The following is a 21,943-nucleotide window of genomic DNA, read 5'->3' on the forward strand; positions in this document are numbered from 1 at the left end:
CACCAGCCAATCTAGGAGTCTCTTCCCCTCTCAGCTGGAACCACAGACCTCAAAGGGAGGGGCCTGATCTGAAAGACTGCTGTCAAAAGCTGTGGTGAGTGGTTTCCTGGGGACCCTGCCCTGGCTCAGGAAGCAGGGATGGGCAGTGGAGGGTGAGGCCCAGGGAAGTGGTCATCAGCCAGACCACTCCCCCTGAGGGCCCCGCTGCACATGCAGGACAGCCAGGCAGGCCCTGTGGTGAAGGCACTTTCCAGGCCTGCCTGTTGGTGCCTGGAGACCCAGTAAAGCTAGATATAATCTGGCCTCAGAGGAAGTGGCAAATAGGGCTCTGAAGAGCTGGGGCATGTTTGTGATGTGGGGCGACCTCAAGTCAGAGGAGAAAGAAACTGGGCAGGTCAACTAACCTGTGATCCTAGGCAGGTGCATTTAGAGACACTGGCAGCCCCTCTGGTGTTAGCTGTCTGGGGTAAAGGCTGGCCTTATTAACTGGGTCTCTCTTCTTATTTTGATCAGAAGCTCTCTGAAGGCAGGATCTCTGCTTGACTCATCGTTGTTCCCACATAGCATCCAGAACAGTAGAGAGTGTCACCAACTGGGCGTGATGGGCTTGCACTGGGGTCCCATCCTGAGAATAACTGGGGCCTGGTGATCTCATCTGCTCCAGCTTTTGTCCCATGGAGTTAGGGGGAAGAAGGCCATGGGGTGGGGGCAAGCCCAGCCCTGGTGGGCTGTTGCCCTCTGGCAATGCAAGCAAAGGGAGAGTGGGGCTATTTACAGTTCTCTTGGCTGGCTTTTGGGGAGGCAGCCTTGTTTAAGCTCAGAGAATAGATTGTTAAGCATTCAAACTGTTTCATGGTGAGCAGACTCTAGGGCTGAACACAGGACCAGAACAAGGTTCCAATGGGTACAGTGGTGGCTGTCCGTGCAGCCTTTGGGAAGCGCAGTTTGAGGGTCCTTGAAGTCACTTTGATTGCTGCGGGAGTCTGGTTGAGAAGGCAGGGAGGGAGGCAAGAGCAGTGAGGAGTGAAGTCTGTTTTACTGTGGCAACAGGATCCTGAGAGGAGAGATGGGTTCTATACATACTGGAAGCTCTTAAAAACTCATATCCTTTACTCCCCAGGCTGCAAGACTCTGTGTGTATGTGTCACTCTCAGAGGTTCTTGAGCAATAGGTGGCAAATGTTTATTGAAAGGAGAAGGGAACCAGTGTTCTTGCAGCCTCTATCTGCCCTCTGCATTTCTACATCTCCAGTGCTTGCTGCATGCGAAAAAATGTTTGTTGCATGAGTAAAGCCCTATTGTGTGATGAAACCTTAGGAATTAAAGAAATTTTCACCCTCTTCACAAATGTTCTCTTCCTGCCTGAAAGTGTCTAGGTTATAAGATACTGAGAAGTTAACCTGTGGTCAGCTGCACTGGCAGAGGGCTAGGCAGCCCTGTCTTCCTGCAGCCTGGAAAAGCAAAAGGATGCCTGGGGTCTTTGGGACCAGTGCTCCCAGGCCTACTGCAGAGTTTGCCACCATGCAAGTTGGGCCCAAAGTGGACAGTAGGGTGTGCTTATAGTCTCAAATATAGTTCGTCCCATAATGTGTCCCACATAATATTCCATAACACCTCTCCTGCCCTATTCAGGACTTGGTCACCCGCAGCCTTGCTTCTCTCTATGGAGCAAAGAAGGCCTCACATTAGCCAGGACTCAAGTTCCTACATTTTTTTCACACTAGCCTCCTCAGGCCCTGTTTAGCTTTTATATATAAGCTTTGTCATCCCATTTCCAAGCCCCCAACCGAAAGGAAGCAGCAAAGGGAAGAGTGTAAAGAGACTGGCATGGAGAGGAGAAATGACCACAGTGCACTGAGAGTTGACAGATGGGTGGAGATCTAAACATCGTGTAAAGCTGGTATTGGTGTAAGAGCTGGCTGTCATTTATTTCGGGGGATGGCCTGACACACCTTGGCCCATGTGGAGATCATCATTTTGATAATTGATGCTTTGCTGGTAATTGTGACCCTGAGTCATCAAGAAAAGGTTATATTCCCTTGACTGTTTAGGAAGGCAAGAAGGAAGTGTTTAACATGTTTTTAAAAGATTCCCGATCAGATTAACAAATTTTTAAGTGTTGATACTTAGGTGGTAATATCACTAATGCTCTCAACAAGACAAGATGAGTGGTGTTATCTCCACCTTAGAGAAGGAAACTGAGTCTGCACTAGGTTGGTGACTTGTCCAGGATCACTTGGTGAAGACTTGGCAGCAATGAGGTTTGAAATTCTGAACGACTCCGGAGTGCATGCTCTTAGCTCTACCCCAGACTGCTTGGAAAAACTCGAAGCTCGGCACTTCTCTCGAAAATGTAACTTTTTGGACAGCTCTCTGGGCAGGGGGTCCAGCTAGTCAAGGTTTTACTGTGTTACAGCAGAGCCAGGATGGGCCCAAACTTAATTCAGCTCTACCCAAGCAGACTGCCAGTTACCCACAGAGCACTTGCTTCAGTGGAAACAAGAATGCTTTCGATATATTTACGTTTTAATCACCTACCTGGGTGCCACACAGCACTTTCTGAGGCCAGAAAATGACAGGGAGGAGCTGCAGTTAAAAAAATTCCAGGCCTGTTTCCATCAGGAGCTTTGTTCCTTTGTTTTGGTTCTGGATGCTGCTGGAAGATGCTGTGCTGTGCAGTCTTGGTGCTGGTTGTTCCAGTCGGTCTCCAGGGCGGTGGGGCCGCCCCTGCATAGGAACCCCAGTCCCCGTGTTCCCACTGTCCAGATCTGGCAAGTGATGATTTTATCATATCTACTTCTCATTTATTATAGAGACAGAATGTTAGAGGTACAACTGAAGCTTCCTTTGTTTTTCTCCCTAATCCTTTTCTCTTCCCTCCCTCCCCAGTAGTAACATTCTCCTGAGTATGTTGTTTATCATTCCTGTGCATATTTTTATATTTTTTACTGTAATCTGTAATTTATAATATCATGTTGTTTTAATTGACATATATCATGTTGAATGTGTTCTTCTTGAACTTGCATTTTTAATCCAACATTGTTGTCTAGTTTTATTTGTGTTGATACGTTCAAATCTAGTTTATTCATTGAACTGTTTTATGGTGTCTATTGTATAATTATATCACAGTACCCTGACTGATGGGCATTTAGGTTATTCCATTTTCTCACCACTATAAATAACACTGTATTGAACATCCACGTGCCAAGCTTCTTGTAAGTTGTGCTTTTCAAGATACTGCCAAATAAATCCCTCAAATGATTTGTAACCAGTTTTATATTCTTACCAGAAATACGGGAGCTCGTATTTCACCAATGGTTGGATTGTGTCTTTCAATCTGGTAGATATGAAATGGTATTTTTAAATTATTTTATAAATTGGGTTTTGAAATTAGCACGTTGATTACAGGTGGAGATGAGCACTTTCCATGTTTATTGGCCAGTCATGTTGATTATTCTGTGAGTCTCTGCCCTTTACATTAAAAAAGGGGTTTTTTTCACTAGGTAATCCATCCACTTGATTCAAACCCCGAAATGGAGTACAGTAAAAGCCTCTCACCTCTGTCCCGAGCTCAGCCTCTCTGCCATGTGTTAGAGGTTCTTGTGTACTTTTTCAGTTTTAATTGCCATTGTCTTTTTCTTGTTGATTTTTAGAAATTAAAAAAATATGTTAAATAATCTTTTGTAGGTTCTATTCATTACATATAGCTCTGGATTGTCTTAACTTTATTAATAATGTCATTTTTCATAGGGAAGTTTTAATGATTATTTTTTAAAGATTTTATTTTTCCTTTTTCTCCCAAAGCCCCCCGGTACATAGTTGTGCATTTTTAGTTGTGGGTCCTTCTAGTTGTGGCATGTGGGATGCCGCCTCAGCATGGCTTGACGAGCGGTGCCGTGTCCGCGCCCAGGATCCGAACCAGTGAAACCCTGGGCTGCCGAAGCGGAGCATGAGAACTTAACCACTCAGCCACAGGGCTGGCCCTGGAAGTTTTAATTTTAATGTCAGATTTACAATCTTTTGTTGTACTTTCTGTGTTCAAGAAAATGTTTCTTACTCTGATTTTATGTAAATATATATGTTCTTTTAAACTGAAGTTTTGCTTCCCACACTTATGTTTTAAGTTTACCTGGAATGCATCTTCTTTATATGACAGTAGTTCTCAACCCTGGCTACACATTAAAGCCTCACGAGAAGCTTTAAAAATGGGGACTGATGTCTGAGCCTCACCTCAGATCAGACCAATAAAATTACAGTTTCTTGGGGTGGGGTTCAGGCATGGTTATGAAATGCCCCAGGTGACTTTCATGTCCAGCCAGGGTTGAGAACCACTCAACCGTGTAAGGTGGAACTGATTTTATTTTTTCCAGAAGAATAGCCAATTTTTCCTGTACTAGTTATTGAAGTCTATAGTTTTCCTGCTGACTTGTTACTTTTAAAATTTGGTTGATTGATGATTGATAATTTTATTGAAATATATTTCACATGTCTTAAAATTCACCCATGTAGGGGCTGGCCCCGTGGCCGAGTGGTTAAGTTTGCACGCTCCGCTGCAGGCGGCCCAGTGTTTCATTGGTTCGAATCCTGGGCGCGGACATGGCACTGCTCATCGAGCCATGCTGAGGTGGCGTCCCACATGCCACAACTAGAAGGACCCACAACTAAGAATATACACTTATATACTGGGGGGCTTTGGGGAGAAAAAGGAAAAAAAAAATTCACCCATGTAAAGTGGTGTTTAGTATATTCACGGAGTTGTGCAACCACCATCACTATCTAATCTTCAAACATTTTTATCACCACCAAAAGAAACCCTGTACCCCTTAGCAGTCATTTCCCATATCCCCCATCCCCAGGTAACCACTAACCTATTTTCTATCTCTATGGATTTAACTATTTTGGATATTTCACATAAATGAGTTTATACAATATGTAGTCTGTTATGACTAGCTTCTTTCACCTAGCATAGTGTTTTCAAGGATCATCCATGTTGTGTCACATTATTAGTTCTTCATTCTTTTTTTTATTGCCAAATAATATTCCATTGTATGGGTATACTACGTTTTGTTTATCCATTCATCAGTTGCAGGACATTTGAGCTGTTTCCACTTTTTGACTATTATGAATAATGCTGCTATGAACAGTTGTGTACAGTTTTTTGTGTGGACATGTGTTTTCAGTTCACTTAATAGGAATTTAGCAGGAGTAGAATTGTGAAGTCATATGGTAACTCTGTTTAACTTTTTGAGGAATTGCTAAATTATTTTCCAAATAGGCTGTACTATTTTACATACATTTTACCAGCAGTGCACAGGGTTCTAATTTTTCCACATCCTTACCAACACTTGTTATTGAACATTATTTTGATTTTAGCCATCCTAGTGGGTATGAACTGGTATCAATTATGGTTTTGATTTGCATTTCCTTAATGACTAATGATGTTGAGCATCTTTTCATGTGCTCCTTGGCCATTTGCATATCTTCTTTGGAGAAATGTCTATTCAAATCTTTGTCCATGTTTATTTTATTATTTTATTTATTTATTTAGGTATTTTGAGGAATATTAGCCCTGAGCTAACATCTGCCACCAATCCTCCTTTTGCTGAGGAAGATTGGCCCTGAGCTAACATCCGTGCCCATCTTCCTCTACTTTATATGTGGGACACCTGCCACAGCATGGCTTGATGAGTGGTGCTAGGTCTGTGCCCAGGATCCGAACTGGCAACCCCTGGGCTGCCAAAGTGGAGTGCGCAAACTTAACCACTACGCCACTGGGCAGGCCTCTCTTTTGCCAAGTTTTAAATAGGGTTATTTGTTTCTTTACTGTTGAGTTGTAATGATTCTTTACATATTCTGGATACAAGTCCATTATCAAATGTCTGATTTACAAATATTTTCTCCCATTCTGTGATTTGTCTTTTCATTTTCTTGTTAGTATCCTTTGAAACAGAAGTTTTTAATTTTGATGAAGTCCAATTGTTGCTTGTGCTTTTGGTGTTGTGTTGCTCAGTGAAGTTCATAAAGATTTACTCTTATATTTTCTTCGAAGAGTTTTGTAGTTTTAGCTCTTACATTTAGGTCTGTGATTCATTTTGACTTAATTTTTGTGTCTGGTGTGAACTAGATGTCCAAATTCATTCTTTTGCATGTGACTATCCAGTTGTCCTAGCACCATTTGTTGAAAAGACTATTCTTTCCCTGTGGAATTGTCTTGGTACACTTGGTGGAAATCAGTTGACTGTATATGTGAGGTTTTATTTCTGTACTCTCAATTCTATTCCGTTAATCTATATGTGTATCTTTATACTAGTACAGCACAGTCTTGATAATTATAGCTTTGTAGTCAGTTTTGAACTTGGAGCTGTGAGTCTTCCAACTTTGTTTTTTTTCAAGATAGTTTTGGCTATTCTGAGTTCTTTGATTTTCTGTATGAATTTTAGAATCAGCCTGTGAATTTCTACAAAAATCCCAGCTGGAATTTTGATAGAGATTGGATTGAGTCTATAGATCAATTTGGTGAGTACTGCCAACTTAAGAATGTTAAGTATTCTGATCCATGAACGTGAGATGTCTTTCCATTTATTCAGGTTGTCTTTAATTTCTTTCAACAGCATTTTGTGGCTTTCCGTATATAAGTCTTGCACTTCTTTTGTTAAATATGTTTCAAACTGTTTTATACGTTTTGCTACTATTATAAATCAGATTGTTTTGTTTCTTAATTTCATTTTTGGATTGTTCATTGCTAGTGTACAAGAATAGAACTGATCCTCGTGTATTCTTCCATCTTGCTGAACTCTTTTATTAGTTCTAATACTTTTGTAGTGGATTCTCTAGGATTTTTCTGTATATGAGTAGAGATAGTTTTGCTTCTTCCTTTTTATTCTGGATGTCTTTTATTTCTTTTTCTTGCCTGATTGCCTTGGCTAGAACTCTAGTACAATGTTGAATAGAAGTGTCAAGAAGGCATATCCTTGTCTTGTTCCTAACCTTAGGCAAAAAGCATCTAGTCTTTCTCCATTAAGTGTGAAGTACCTGTGGATTTTTTTGTAGGTGTTCTTTATGAGGTTGGGGATGTTCCCTTCTATTCCTAGTTTATGTGGTGTTTTTATGATGGAAGGGTGTTAGATTTTGTCAAATGTTTTTTTCTGGATCTACTGAGATGATCACGTGGTTTTTGTATTTTATTACTATCTAGGATTATATTAACTGATTTTCCCATGTTAACTCAATCTTGTATTTCTGGGATAAATCCCCATGATGGGATAAATTTTATCATGGGATAAATACCCATGGTCATAGGGTATACTTCTTTTTATATGTTGCTGGATTCAATTTGTTAGCATTTTGTTGAGAATTTTTGCATGTATATTTATAAGGGGTATTGGACTGTAGTTTTCTTGTGATGTCTTGTTTGGTCTTGATATGGGGGTAATGCGGCCTCATAGGATGAGTCGGGAAGTGTTCCTTCCTCTTCCATTTTTTTGGAAGAGTTTAAAGAATTGGTGTTAATTCTTCTTTAAATGTTTGATAGAATTCACCAGTGAAGCCATTTAGTCCTGGGCTTTTCTTTACTGGAAGTTTTAAAATGATTAATTCAGTCTCTTTACTTGTTAACAGGTCTCTTCAGATTTTCTGTTTCTTCCTGAGTCATTCATTGGTTTGTGTCCTTCTAGGAATTTGTCTATTTCATCTCAGTTATCTAATTCATTGGCATATAGTTCATGGTATTTCCTTATAATCCTTTAATATATTCTTTTTTGTCTTTGGTGTTCTGCATTTATACTATGTATGATGTGGTTAAATGTGGGCTTATTTTGTTTTATTTATTTATTTATTTTATTTTACTGAGGAAGATTTGCCCTGAGCTAACATCTGCTTCCAATCCTCCTCTTTTTTTTACTTGAGGAAGACTAACCCTGAGCTAACATCAGTGCCACTTGACCTCTATTTTGTATGTGGGATTCCACCACAGCATGGATGGTGAGTGGAATAGATCTGTGCCCAGGATCCAAACTCATGAACCCAGGCCGCTGAAGCAGAGTGTGTGGTACTTTAACCACTCAGCCATGGAGCTGGGCCCAAAATGTTGACCTGTTTTAAATTTAACTTGGTGTGTGTCTTCAAACTGAGGATGAATGTCTATCTTCAGGTCTGGAAAATTCATGTACATTCTATCTTTGAAAATTGCCACTCCCCCGTTCTTTTTTCTTTTTTGGAAATCTGTGGAGCTCTGTGTCTCTTAATGTTCCTATTTTCTATCTTATCTCTTTGCCCTGAATTCAGGACAATTTCCTCAGTTTGTTTTTCCCCATTTCACTAATTCTCTCTTTAGTGATGGTAAATTTCCTGCTTGACCTACCTATTGAGTTTTAAATTTCAATATCATATATTTCATTTCCATTTAGTATTTTTTCAAAGTCTTTTGCAGACTTTTATTTCCAGCTCTTGGAGTATCACTTTGTTCCATCTTCTGGCTCCCTTGTGATGGCTTGTTTCCTTGTGTGGTTTGTAATTTTTATACTGAGCTCCTCTTTAGCGGTTGCAGAGAGTGGGGTGCTTAAAAGCAAGATATTTTGGGAGTCTGCCCTTATTGGTGATGATGAGGTCTAGGGCATATCGGATGTGTGGGTGGGTGGCTGAGGTGGGGTAGAGGAAAAGATTGTTGGAAGGCTCCTCCCCCAGAGCTCTGCATGTCTGGCTGCTGCTGCTTATACAAGTCTCTGCTCAAGAGACGTCTCCTCAGAGCCTTCCCAGGGCGCCCTACCTAATGGGGCCCCCCTCCCCCAGTCCCACTTTCTTTTCCCTGCTTTGTCTTTCTCATAACACTTAATCACTTTCCAGGACTATATTAGCTATATGTCTGCCTTTATGGCCTTCTTCCCCACTGGAATGTAAGCTCTATGAGAGCAAGGATTTGTCTTATTCATTCCTGTGTCCCCAGAACCTGGCATATGGTTTATACTGCCAATAAATAGGAGTTTGAGTAGTCCTCTTTTCAGACAGGAAGTCATCTGAGCCCTGATTTTGCAGCTTTCAGCTGGGCTGGGTCTGACTGGGCAGCAGAGAAGAGGTGAATAGATAGATTGGCTTCCCATTCCCAAACCTTTTCCTGTGCCTCCACAGGGGGCGCCTTTCTCTCCCTTCATAAAAACCCAGAAAATACCATCCATCCTGTGTGTTTAGACTTCTGGCATGTGTCTCCACAGCTGCCAAATCGGGAGTAGGGAATTGAGTGCCAGAAGACCTGGGGGGAAAAAGAGCACAAAACCCCAGGAAGATCTGGGCCTTACCTTTAGGAGGCTGTAATTAAGAGGACAAAGCACTCACAGAAAACAGTTTAGGATACTTACTGCTTAGTTTCCCATACTTGTGACTCTGAGCTGCCACCATGCAGGCTAGTACCCACTACATTGCACGGTGAGAGCCTGTGGGTGAGGCGGGGTAGCCTGTGTTCTGGTCCTGGGTCATCTTCTGTGGTCACATAAGCGGTTTCTGGAGGCATCTACGGACGAGTTAGGAATTCCCAAGTGACTCTATTTTGGCCTCTTTCTGAGGTTGTGCTGCAGTGTAGGAACTTGTTCTGAGTGAAGTGTTGCTTGTAAAAGGGCAAAAAGTGCCTGAGGGCATTCCCACGAGGTGGGCTGAGGGATGGTACCTTTCCCTTCCATCTTTGGCTCCATCTCCTGGGCCCCGTGGAGCTGGTCCTGGAGAGTGGTGATGAACGCAGGCAGCGTGGGTTCCCGCAAGCCCTGGCTTTCCCTCTCACCTTGCTGTGCAGCCCTGGGTAAGTGGGTCAGTGGCTCTGGATCCTTGGGTTGTTGTGAGGAGATCACATACAGATGTGATTAGCACAATGCCTGGTGCTCCCTAATGAAATGTGAGTTTCTATTATTCCAGTCTGGCATCTCGGGAGCCACTTGTACCTCACTTCCTGATGTGTAAAAACAGGGATAATAATATCTGAGTCCCCCCATGTCCCTCCCCTCTGCCCCTGGCTGTTGTAAGGGCCGAAGGGTTAATATCCTCAGGCGTTGAGGGCCTGGGCTGGGGGAGGAGCGCATAAATGGAGTATTGTTGTGCTGGTGAAAGATCTGGCTTTGTTCGTGTCTTCAGTATTTGACTTCCTGCAGTTCGTGTCCCCTGTGCTTAATTGCTGGAGATATTTGCATGTCCTGGGCAGTGTGGCAGTCACCCGTGGGGCTGTGGCCTGGGTCCTCACCTAAGGGGACCTGCTGAATCGGGGTGGGAAGCTGCATTTCCTCTGTTAGGGGCCCCGCAGAATTCAGGAATGAAAGCAATGCAGAAAGTATGACCCACACGCGGAACTGGTTCTGAATAGGACGTTTATTGAAGAGGTTCTGCAGGAGGCGGCGGGCGCTTTAATTCCCGAAGCTGTTGGTGGCAGCCCGCTGCTCTGCTCGCTGGGCCTGTTAACTGCTAGGCTGCCGGCGGCGCCGTGCTGGGGAGGATGCCGCTCCCCGGCCCCACGCCGCCCTCTCGGTGCTGGGATGGGAGCCCTCTTGAGGAAAGCGGTAGGTACCTGGCTGGGGCCAGGCCAGGGGATGAGAGTGGGGTGTGCCCAGGACCCTCAACTCCAGGCCTCAAGTCTTGCCAAAGTCCCCTCTGAACCAGGCCAGCCACAGGCTTTGGGGCAAAAGGTGGGTTTTTCCCTTGGAGGTTCAGAAACTGAGAATCACGCAGGTGCAGGTGTAGGAGGGCTGGTCCTTTTTATGCCGCGCTGGCTTCTTCTGGTGGGTTTGTCTGTCGTGGCTCGGTAAGAGCAAGACAATCCTATGCTCCTTTTGGAAGTGACCACAAATGGTTCTGCTAGGGGGGTCATCTGATCGCTGAGCATTCAGAGTTGGGTGGTTCAAGAAGGGGCCCAGCGCACACATGTTGGGAAAAGCAGGGCTAATCTCCCACTTCTTCCTAAAGTTTCCTTTTCCCCGAATTCACAGAGGGTGGTTATTTTCGATAAAATCAGGTAGTGGCAGGTGGATGATGTGAAAGGAAGTCGACCCCACCCTGTCTTGTGCCTGATGGACGCAGCCAGGCAGGGGCAGTGCCCACCACTTCAGAGTTCTGGGCTCAGGTCAAGGGCAGACTGCCACCCGGACGTGACTGTCTCTCAACCTTGAATCAAGGCCTTGCTTTTCCAGGAGTGGGACTCTGCTGCCTGGGGTGTGCCACTCTATGCCATGTGCACCCCTCACCCCAGAATCTGGGGTTTGGTGACAGCTGCCCCTCCTGTCTGCATGCTGGTCCATATAAGCTCTCAGCTGAGGGAGAAAGCTCCTCTCCTCCCACGTGGGAACTGGTTGGATGAGTTTCTTGGGCCTCCCTGATTGAGGCTCCTCAGAAGGGAAGGCAGCGAGCTGGGGTGGGGGCTGGGGTGGGGGCAGGTGCGTGGGGTGGAGAGGCCCCCCCTCCCCCTGCCCCCGCCCGAGGCGCTGTGGGATAGGGATCCGTGAGGGGAAGTGCGTGAGGCCCTGCTATCTGAAGGGCTGGCTGCCTGCCTTGGAGAATTGACCTTGTGTGAGGCTGTAAGGTCTGCCTTGGAAAATCTACTTTCCTAACTTTTCTGGGTCCGGTGCCAGGCCCAAGGTCAGCGTCCAGGGCAAAGAGGGGGTGTTGGTTGGAGCTCTTCTCTTGCTGTAGTGCCTGAGGGATGAGGAAGGCCGGGCTGGTTGGACTGATTGCAGCAGTTCACAAAAGGGGGCTGCTCGCATTTATACACTTTACTGAGTCTGGATGCTCATGTGTGGAATTGGAGAGGAAGTTGTGTTTGGGGGAGCCACCCTGCTGGCAGCCTTGCCCCCTGATTCCAAATTGCTTGGGGACAGAAAGTGGGAATTGTGGGAAGGGAAAAACCCTCGGGAGGTAAGATGTACACTGACCCCTCCCCCAGCCCCTTTGGGAGCTACTGTTCTGGAATCCCAATGAGAGAGTCCCTTCCCGATAAGCCCTGGCATCTCAGTTTTCTAGAGTAGATGTTCTCTTCCTGCTTTTAGAAGCATTTAATTTATGCATGGCTTCGTATCTTCATGTTTATTTGGGGCCTTATTTCTTCCCCCTTCGTGTGGTTGGAATAGGTCTCATTCTTCTTTCTAGCAGATGCTCCCTAGGTCTCTCTTTGTCCTCCTTGAAGCTCTCTATGAACAGTTACACCTGACTAGGCCTCTGGGTTCTTCCTGAACACTCTTTGGCTATGTGGACACCTGTGGCCATAGCCCACATAGCAGTTTGTACCTTTTTAGGGCACATTCTCATACCTCATCTCATAGAGCCCTGTCTCTACCTGTCTCTTGAGTTGTTCTTCCAGGCCTGGCTTGGGAGTGCCCTTTCCAACAAACCCATTGCACATTCCTTCAGTCTGTCCTTGGCTTGCCTTCCTGCCTGGCCTCATGCTGCCAGATGCCTCAGGTCCTTGGGTGGTCCAGGCCCTTTCGGGACTCAACTTTCCCATGCTGCTGCCTTTGCATCAAATGCCCTCAGATCTCTTCTTCACCTGGCAAAACGTTACTCATCATTAAAGACTCAGCTACAATGTCACCTGCTTTAAAGCTGCCCCAGTGCCCCTGGCAGCACTAGCTACACCCTCTCCTGCTAGCACAGTTCATGTATTCCTACTTCTGTAGCATCACTCAAGGCGTTGCTTTGTGCATAATCTGTTTACATGGCTGTTTTTCCTTCCAGAATTCAGTTCCTCAAAGACAGGGACAATGTCTTATTCATTTCAGTATCCCCAGGGCCTAGCATCATCCTCAGAAGTGTTGAACGAATTCCCAAACTGGAGGCAATCTTGAACTCCTATGCCGCTCACCACACCGCTCTCCGCCTCCTCTTATTACTGTTGCACTTGTCTCTCCTGGTAGAATATCAGCTCTTGGGAGCGGGCTCTGTGTGTGGGGCATCTTTGTATCTCCCACAAGGCCACCACGTCTTTGTGCAAACTGAGTGCTTGGAAATGTTTGTCCAGTGAATTCTGAAGCTCGCAGCTTAGGAAGGGCAAGTAGCGTTATCCCTAAATGAGAGGTAGACAACGCGGCACTAATTTGTCACTGCCTTGCTCCTTATCCTCTAGCGAGTTGGGAGCAGAGCTAGGGCTGGTTTGGAACAGTGCTGGCTGGAGTCCCTGGGCTCATTCAGACACATTCTGCTGCTCCCCCTCTGTGATGCTCCCTGTGACTAGGACATGGGTGAACACCAGGGCTTTTCCTCGCATCGTTGTCTTATGTTTTGGCTCTCCCACATGTCCATCCTGAAGCTGGATTTTGTTTTTTCTTTAAAACCCAAGGACCAGTGTCAAGAATGGGTTTTATTAATCACTTATTTGCGTTTTTGCTGCCTCACGTTGCCTTAAATTCTGTTCCTGCTCAGGCCTGTTGTCCCCCATGCTGTTCCTCTCCAGCTCCTAGCAGCCTATGCCGCCTCCCTCTGTGGAACCCTGAGGAATGCGCCCTGCCTGCTATAGCAAAGGGCTCTGACTCATTTATACTTCATCTTCCAGTTTGACCTTCTGTTGGGCATGGATGTCAGACTGTTTTTCCTTTCCAGCTGAATTGCTTCATATTTCCCTTATCAGATCATGGTCCAAATCCATGTTGGGATCATAGATGACGGATGGTTGGTGGGAGTGGGTTAGATCATACTGGTTCACCAGGTTTAACATGTTTCTTTATTTTGAGATATGGATCGGAATTTGAGACACAAATCAGAAAAAAATCTCTCGTCCTGGTGCTTGTGGAACAAATAATAATTTATCCATCTTCATCATTTCTACCATTTATGATGGGTTTCCTGTGTGTCAGATGTTGTACAAATGCTCTACTTGTACCATCTCAATATTGGAGACCAGTGAGGTTGGTACTGTTGTGCTCATTTTGCAGATAAGGAACTTGAAGCTTGGTGACATCAAGTGACTTGCCCCAGTAAAGTGGAAGAGCTGGGGTTCAAACCAGGTCGACTTGATATCAAAGCCCGTGGATCAATTTGGTGCATTTAACTTCTGCTCTGTGGCCTCCCGTGTACACACCTGCTTGCTTGTGTATTCTCTCCTCCTTTGCTGAGAACTCAGAGAGACCTAATGGGGCCCCTCTGTTCCCACTTGGTTCCTGCTGAGATTCTCCACTGCCTTTGAATCTGATGAAGTAGTACATGCTGCAACTCTGGAAGGTGTGGTGCCTGTTCTCTCCCCTTGCTAACCCCAGCCTAGCTCAAAACAAGCAGTCCCTACACTGAGGATGGGGGGGGCAACAAGATGGTTAATTTTCAGGGCGGGGTCCCTGAATTTTGCTGATAAGGAGCGGTGGTCCTTTGAGCCTCTTTGACCTAGAGATGAGATAGGTGGGGCCTCTGGGAACATTGGGTTTGTCTGATTTCTAGCGCGATCTTTAGCTGCTCCATCTTCTGGGGACATTGTGTCATTTCCCTGCTTAGTGACAAATTGTGCTGGGAGCCAAATTGACCTACCCTGGCTATGAGCAATTGCAATTTCTAATGAACAGGAATTGCTTTCGTTTGCCTTTAGTGTGTGTTTATGTGGAACCTCCTGGTGGACTGCTTTTCCTAGGATATTTATAGGTGGACCTTACTGCTGTCCCTTCTCCAAACTCCTAAGTGGTCCCTTGGCCACTTTTGCCTTCCTCCCAGTTTTTTGTGGCTGGTCACTTACCATGTGGCATGGCCGGGCAGCTATCCCCCTGCTCTAGTCCCTTCTTTGGGGCCAGGTGTGATAGGACTGCTGGAGTGAATGAGCAGTCACAACTCCTGGGTGCCTCTTGGCCAATGGGAAACTTGCTGGCCGTGACTAAGGTGGAAACTCATTAGTCTAGGAGGAACCGGCTCAGGTCTTGACTTCGACCACTGTTTATCTTTCACCTGACTGTGGGAGTGGTGAGAGTCGCTCTAGGCGCAATCCTGCAGTCCTTCCAGCAGGCATTTATTGAGCACCTAGTGTGTGCGTTGCCCTCTGGGGGTAAAGGAAGGGTATGGGAAAGAGGGCCCAGCCCACTGGGTTTTATTGTCTAGCCCAGAAGACAAGCTTGCACATATGAACCCCCAAGGACCAGCGCTTTAAGCAATATTCAGGATCATTATAGTTCAAAGGAGCATGTGTGTATCAGTGTCTGATGGCTGCTGTAACAAACTCCGCAAACTCAGTGGCTGAAAACAACACACAGTGATTATCTTACAGTTCTGGAGGTCAGAAGTCAATCTGGGTCTGCAGGGCTGTTTTTTTTCTGGAGGTTCCAGGGGAGAATTTGTTTCCTTGTCCTTTTCTAGCTTCCTGAGGCTGCCTAGATCCTTTGACTTGTGGTCTCTTTCCTCCATCTGCAAAGCCAGCAGCCTGCACTTTCCAATCTCTTTCTCTGGTCCCTCTGCTTTTGTGGTCACATCAACTTCTGACTCCTGCTGCCTTCCTCTTATAAGGACCCTTGTGATTACATTGGACCTACCCAGATAATCTAGGATAATCTCAACTTGATCACATCTGCAAAGTCTCTTTCGCCATGTAGGGTAGCATTCATAGATTCCTTATTTCCAGAGATTAGGATGTGGATATTCTTGGAGCCGGGTAGGAGGGGCGTTATTCAGTCTACAATAGTGTATGTGTTGGATGGGTTGGAAATGATTGAGGAAGCCTTTTTGAAGGAGGTGATTTGACCAAATTTGTGTAGGGAGAGAATGTCTTGGACACATTCCAGGTTTGAGAAGCAATGTGAGCAAATGTTGGGGTTGTGAGGTGATGGGAATGGTTTGTGTGACGGAGAGATCCTCCCACTGAAAGAAGATCCAGGGGCTTTCCTTCCCCTTCACGGCCAGGCTGCGGGAATTTTCTGGATTTCAGTCTGTAGGCCCAGACTTTTTCCCGGAATTCAGGTGGCAGGTCTCCTTTGGCAGCACAAGCCTTTTCCTTCCCAGCAGCTGAAGTCCTGTTTCAAAGACTCAGCCACACTTGGTGGCCCTCTGCTGTTCTTGGGTGGCAGAAAAATGAATTCATGAGGGAAAATGAATTCATGAGGGAAAATGAACTTGAGCCAGCTGGCCTGGGCTTGGGTGGCCCAGAAACCCTGGTCACACTGTTCGCACAGCCTCTGTGACAGTCACGTTGCTCACATTGAACACAGTCACTCCCCGGGGAGCCTTCCCTTGTCCTTTCTTAGGGTGCTTAAGGCCCCTGTGTCTCCGGGGAGAGATGGGAGGGATCAGAGTGAGGAAACCGCTCAGGAAAGGGGCCCAGAGCCAGACCCTCTCAGGGCTCCTCCCGTGCTCAGGAAAGCCTCTGGGGCTGTGGTGAAAGGTGTTCTCTGCTGGCCCAGGGTGTGCTCACGGGGAGAAGGGCCTGAGGTGGAGCAGTAGGGACAGCAGGCTTCTGTTGGGGACAGAGCTGGGGACCACATGGGGTGGGGCAGTGCTGAGCTGCAGGCTAGAGCCCAGCTGGTGGCTCAGGACCTCTCCTGAGGTCTCTGGAAGTTCACGTTGCTCCTGCCTTGGAAAAGGCAGAAAAGTTCTGGCTTTTCTCTATGCTTCCTTCTGGTACCCTCTCTGAGGAGATGCTGACAGTGGAGTTGGGGATCGTTCTGAGGAAGGTCAAAGGCCATTTGGCTGCCCTGGTTTGGGGAGCTTTTGGAATGTCTAGGAGGTGTTTGTTGCTGAGGGGTGAAAGCCGGCCGGGAAGGGACGGCCATGCAGCCTGCTGTCCCTGAGGAGGGGGTTGGCCACAGGCAGGCACTGGCGAGTCCGTCCGCTCCCCGCTGGGGCTGGTGGACTTTGGAGCAGCGCCTGTGGTGAAGCCCCTCACTCCTCTCCTGCCCGGCCCAGAGCAGGTGTAGTGTGTTGGGCTTCCGCTTCTCGGGCCGGAGGTGAGGAGATGACATCAGCCACCTCCGTACCTGCCCCCAGCCTCCCTGAGCTGACATGTCTTCTGGGGAGCCTCCAGGGCGCCAACTCAGGCCAGGGGACCCCTTGCCCTCTCGTGCCTCCTCAGCCCACTGGCTGGGGAGAGAGGGCCAGAAGGGAGTGTTGCTGAGTCCTGGGGATCCCCCTGGACCAGAGAAGCAGAGGTTGTGCAGAAGGTTCCAGGTGAGTGCCCCTGTGGCACCATCCTTTCTGAATTTGTGGCTGGGAGGTGAAGCAGCGTCCTACTGCCTCAGTGGCAAGAGGCCTGAGGACAGAACATGGGGGCTACTGGGGATTTGGGGCGGTGTCATTTTTTTCTTTTGGAGGCAGGGGTACGTGTCACATTGAGGGCATGGTGCTGAGGCCTAGTGGGCAGGAGAAGGACATGGGCCTTGGCCCCAGTGAGCTGAGCTGGGAATGTAGGGGGCCTGCTGCAGCCTGCCTGCCTCCCACCTGGGGATATTCGGGGAAGGTCCTAGGAGGTGGGGCCAGGTGACCTGGAGAGGTGTGGCTGGAGGAAAGGTGTGGAGTATATTTAACTTTGCAGAAAGTTTTTTAAAAAAGAAATTGATTTCCCTTCTTCTTCTATCTCCTGGACCCTTAAAGGTGTATGTCTCAGCAGCTTCTTGGGCCCTTCAAAAAGAAGAGTCTTTTGGGGGACCTTGTCAAAGAGGGCTTCATAGGTGTGGGACTTGAGATATAGAGTTTTCTAGAAGACTGATTCACTGATTGATGATTGACTGGATTGATCCATGGTCAAAGATGGAAGAGGTCATGGCTGGGGGATACTTGGGAGCTGGAGATGGGGTGTGGTAGGATGGGGTGGACATGGCTTGAGGATGTTGGCCTTCCTATGTGTAACCTCCTTCTCTGTGCTCCCACTTCCCCAGCAGATGGTGTCTTCCAAGATGAGTTTGAAGACCTGAGTTCTACCTTGGCTTTGGGGTGAGGCTCAGTGGAGAGGAAGGAAAGGTTGCCTCTACCCAGGGGTGTGTGGGCGGGTACTTGAGCTGTCTCTGTGAGAGTCTGAACTACATACACAGCAATGGTTGGGATCAGGCTTTTAGGACCAGAATGCACTCAGAGTGGGTGTGGTGTCTCCTTTCCGTCACTGTCACATGGTGTCTGCTCACAGACCCATGTGTACTCTGTCTGTTTGCTCTTTGTCCTTCCTTTTCTGGGTCTCTCCGTTCTTTTCCGGTGAGTCCTCCTTCCTGGGAGAAAGAACCTTGTGATCCTGCTCTCCTGGTCACTGAGGAATGACAGTCCAAAACCAGTGACTTCATGCCTTTTCCTTCTCTCTGACCTGTGATCTTTTGACCTGGAATTTACATTTTACCATTTTGTTCCAACAGGAGGGTAAATGGTCAAAGGTCACATAGTAGCAGGTCTAGAAATAGCTGTTAAGGAATCTTAAGTCTCAGTCCTTTTCCTCCTTTGGCCTTCGTTGGGTAAATGAAGTGTCATGCTAAAAGCTCTAATCTTTCAAGTCTTAATATGTCCCCTATGGCTTATGCTGAGGCAAACCCATGGCATCCAGGGCCGTGACTAATCCTTTGCCTGTGGCCCTGGCTGGTGTGAAATCCATTAGGGAGGCAAGGGCAGGGGAGCGTGGACACTGGAGCCTCAGTGCCTGAATTCAGATCCAGGCTCTACCATGTGCTGCTCCTGTAGCCTCAGTTTCTGCACCTGTGAAATGGGGATAGTCGTAGTTCCCACCTCATAGAGCTGTTCTGAGATAGAAGTGGCTTGTTCTGTCTATAGCACTTAGGAGATTTTAGCTGTTGGCTATTACGCTTTGTTTTAGCCCCAGGAGGATTTGGGCATGGGCACTACTTTGAAAATGTGAGCTTGGTTTGCGGGCAGATGGCTATGTTCAACTAGAGAAAATTTCTCCAGGTAGAAAAGATGCTTTAATTTCTGGGCTCAAAGTGTGCTTATGTTGCCACCCTATGGCAATGGGGTCCCCAAAGAGTGACCAGAGGTACCCTTTAGAGATAAATCTCCCTGAGGGTGTGTGGGGGGGTGGGGGGGGGGGCTGTGACTAATCCTTTACTTCAAGGCTGTGACCTGGCCAGCTGTGAAATCCATTTGGGACTTGGGCCTTTTCCATTTAGCGTCCCCAGAGGGGCTGACTGAACCCCGGTCTGATCTGGGAAAGGCCGTAAGTCCCTGCCCCATTGTTCCAGCTGGGGCTGACAGGCAAGGAGTGGGGACGGGTAGGCAGGGGAGGAGTGCCTGACTGTACCATGTGCATTAAGGGACACCAGAGTCCCCCAGGGCTGGGGGTTGAGGGCTGGGGTCTAGTCTGGGTCTTTGTTTCTCCCCGTGCTGTAATGACATGGTGCCCTCCTGGTGGCTGTTCTGTAGAACGGCGTAGCTGATTAATTGTAAAGCCTATTCCCAGGAGGGAGGAAGAACTGTGCTGTGCTTCCCAGGGGCTCTCCTCTCAGATGCTCAGAGTTTCACGATGATTCTGTTAATTAATTCTCCTTGTGTTTTGCCTGGGAGGGAGGGAAGGAGGGAGAACACAGGACTGGCCCCAGTGCTGCCACTGTGTCCTCACCTGCAAACTGAGAGGCTCATGTAGAGCACTGTGGAGGTGACCCCCCAGCTGGGACCCGCAGTGACAGAGCTGTGCTTGAGAGAGTCCTCACTGGGTTAGCTTGGATTGGTAAATAGCTCTCTGCTTCTGACTTGGAGCTCAGTAGAAGCATCAGCTGGTCACCATCAGTATCCATTTGCCAGATCACCCTTGACTAACTTGCAGTCTAGGGCAAGGGCTCTCAAACTCGCCAGTCTCACACAATGAGTGCTACAACAGGGGTAGCCCTGGGGTGCTATGTGTACATAGAAGGGACCCCCTAGGTACAGTTTTCAGGGAGGTTTCTAGAACAGGAGTATGTTCTAATCTAAGACCCGAGAGTTGGGCAAAAGTGACATAGGTTGGGGTGGTATGGCATGGGGTGAGTGGGGAGGAAACAACATCCAGGCAGAGAAAACATTTGCAAAGCCAGAGCCCAGGGGTGCTGGCACAGGTAGGGGCACTGGTGCCAGGTTGGGGCAGAGGCACAGAAAACCAGGGGGCAGATTCAAGGCTATGGAGTGATGGCACCTTCTAGATCTTTCTCATAGCTCTAGCCTGTGGTCCAGTAGCTTCTGAGCTCTGGAACTAGAGGGAAGGCTTTGGGTCAGTGGAGGTGAGAGGGTTGCTCTGGAACTGTTTTTCCTGTGGAAACAGCAATCAGATGTACATTCTGGAAAGTGGTGTTGGTGAGTTCTGGTCCTCTGTGTGGGGGTGGAGTGTCCCTGTCCTTCCCTGACTTGTTGCTCCAGGCGGCCCTACCTGTGAGCCGCACCATCTGCTCAGGGAATAAAGTCCACCTGAGGCTGTGTTTGCCTCACCTGGGAGCAGTTTCCTGCTTGTCGTGCTGAGGGGAGCTTAGGGACACTCACCGGTGGCTCAGCCCTGGGGAATTTCCTGTGCCCTAGGAGCCGGGCTGAGTCAGGGGCCTGTACCAGATGCCGGGGTGGGGCAGGGCTAATACGGCTCAGCCTTTGTACCATCTCCTCTGCCTTCCCTGTCAGTAGCCAGGTGTCCGGTTCCTGGTGAAGCCACTTATGCTCAAGAGATTTTGCAATTCCTGGGGAGAATCTTAGTCTCTGGCATGTGTGTTGTTCAAGATCATAAGAGGGAGATGTCTGCCTGTCCTTGTCTGGTGACTCCCGCACAGGTCCTGACAGATGGGCACTTGGGAAGTGCTTTTGACAGCTACCATTCTCATCATTGTTCTGATGGTTCGTGGAGCCCTTGCCCTGTGGCAGGCACTATGCTCAGAGCCGTCCCTGCAGCAGGTGGCTGCCTCCTGGAGGACACAGCCCTGCAGTGGATGGTGGGGAGCGGAGGCCCTGAGAGGCGTTGTTCTTCGCGGGTGCAGGGAGGCTGGGCTTGGGATTGCATCAGAAGGCGCCCCTGACCCCGGGCTGGCGGAGCTGTCCTCTAGGCTCTTCTAGGGTCTTGGGTTTCTGAGCCCTTTATGATTTCAGGATGTGATCTACTTCCCTCCACCCTGGGAAAGATGGAGGCGGAGCTGCGGAAGTCAGGAAGGAGTGTTACTTGGGTATCCTTGTTGACGCTCACAGCGTCTCAGGGAAGGGATCTCAGAGTTGTTTTATTTAATTGTGGTGAAATACACATAACATACAACTTAAATTTTAACCATTTTTAAGTGTCCAGTTCAGTGGCATTAAGTCCATTCGCCGTTGTGTATCCATCCACAGAATTTTAATTATCTGCAAAACTCAAACTCTGTGTTATTTAACAGTAACTCCCAATTCCCTCCTTGCCCAGCCCCTGACAACCCCCCCCTTTTACTTTCTGTGAGGTTTGACCCCTTCTCTCTCCTGCCCAGAATCTCACCGGGGTGCCCGAGCCAGGCAGCGATGCCAGGATGCCCGTCTCTGCCTCCCTCCGCCAGGATGGCAGCCAGGAGCGGCCGGTGAGCCTGAGCTCCAGCACCTCCTCGTCGGGCTCCTCCCGTGACAGCCGCGGCGCCATGGAGGAGCCCAATGCCTCCGAGGCTGCAGCCGAGAACGGGGCGGGCTCCCCACGCGGCCGGCATCCCCCCAACAGCAACAACAACTCCAGCGGCTGGCTGAACAGGAGGGGGCCCCTGTCCCCGTTCAACAGCCGGGCGGCCGCAGCGCCTGCGCACAAGCTCAGCTACCTGGGCCGAGTGGTGCGGGAGATCGTGGAAACGGAGCGCATGTACGTGCAGGACCTGCGCAGCATCGTTGAGGTGAGGCCCGCTGTCCCTACTGCCACTGCGGGGCTGCAGGGCTGAGCTTGCGAGGGGCTGGTCGCTGGCGTCAAGTGGCCCAGCTCTCGCGCATAAACCTACTTCCACCCTGGAGGAGAGTTCTCCCAGACGTCTGTCTCGGAAGGTCTGCTTCCCCTGGAGTAGTGGGGAGGTCTCAGGTCTCCTGCCCTGGGGAACTGCTGGCTGCTCACACGGCCTGAGGACTTCGGGTCACATCTGCAG

General features: G+C 48.2%; 1 protein-coding gene across 16 annotated transcripts in view; it reads left to right on the forward strand.

The window, feature by feature from the left end:
- PLEKHG3 (pleckstrin homology and RhoGEF domain containing G3) overlaps positions 1–21,943 on the forward strand; it is a 62,217-nt gene that overhangs the window by 25,761 nt on the left and 14,513 nt on the right. For 11 of the 16 annotated variants that reach the window (XM_070249548.1, XM_023627915.2, XM_070249554.1 and 8 more), the window contains one exon: positions 21,314–21,700. In XM_070249548.1, the coding sequence (XP_070105649.1) occupies positions 21,314–21,700 (387 nt within the window). Of the gene's footprint in view, positions 1–10,143; positions 10,532–21,313; positions 21,701–21,943 lie in introns of those variants that run through there. The other 5 variants (XM_070249551.1, XM_070249553.1, XM_070249557.1 and 2 more) reach the window with 3 other exon arrangements.

Source organism: Equus caballus, chromosome 24, assembly GCF_041296265.1.
Source record: "Equus caballus isolate H_3958 breed thoroughbred chromosome 24, TB-T2T, whole genome shotgun sequence".
NCBI lineage: Eukaryota > Metazoa > Chordata > Mammalia > Perissodactyla > Equidae > Equus > Equus caballus.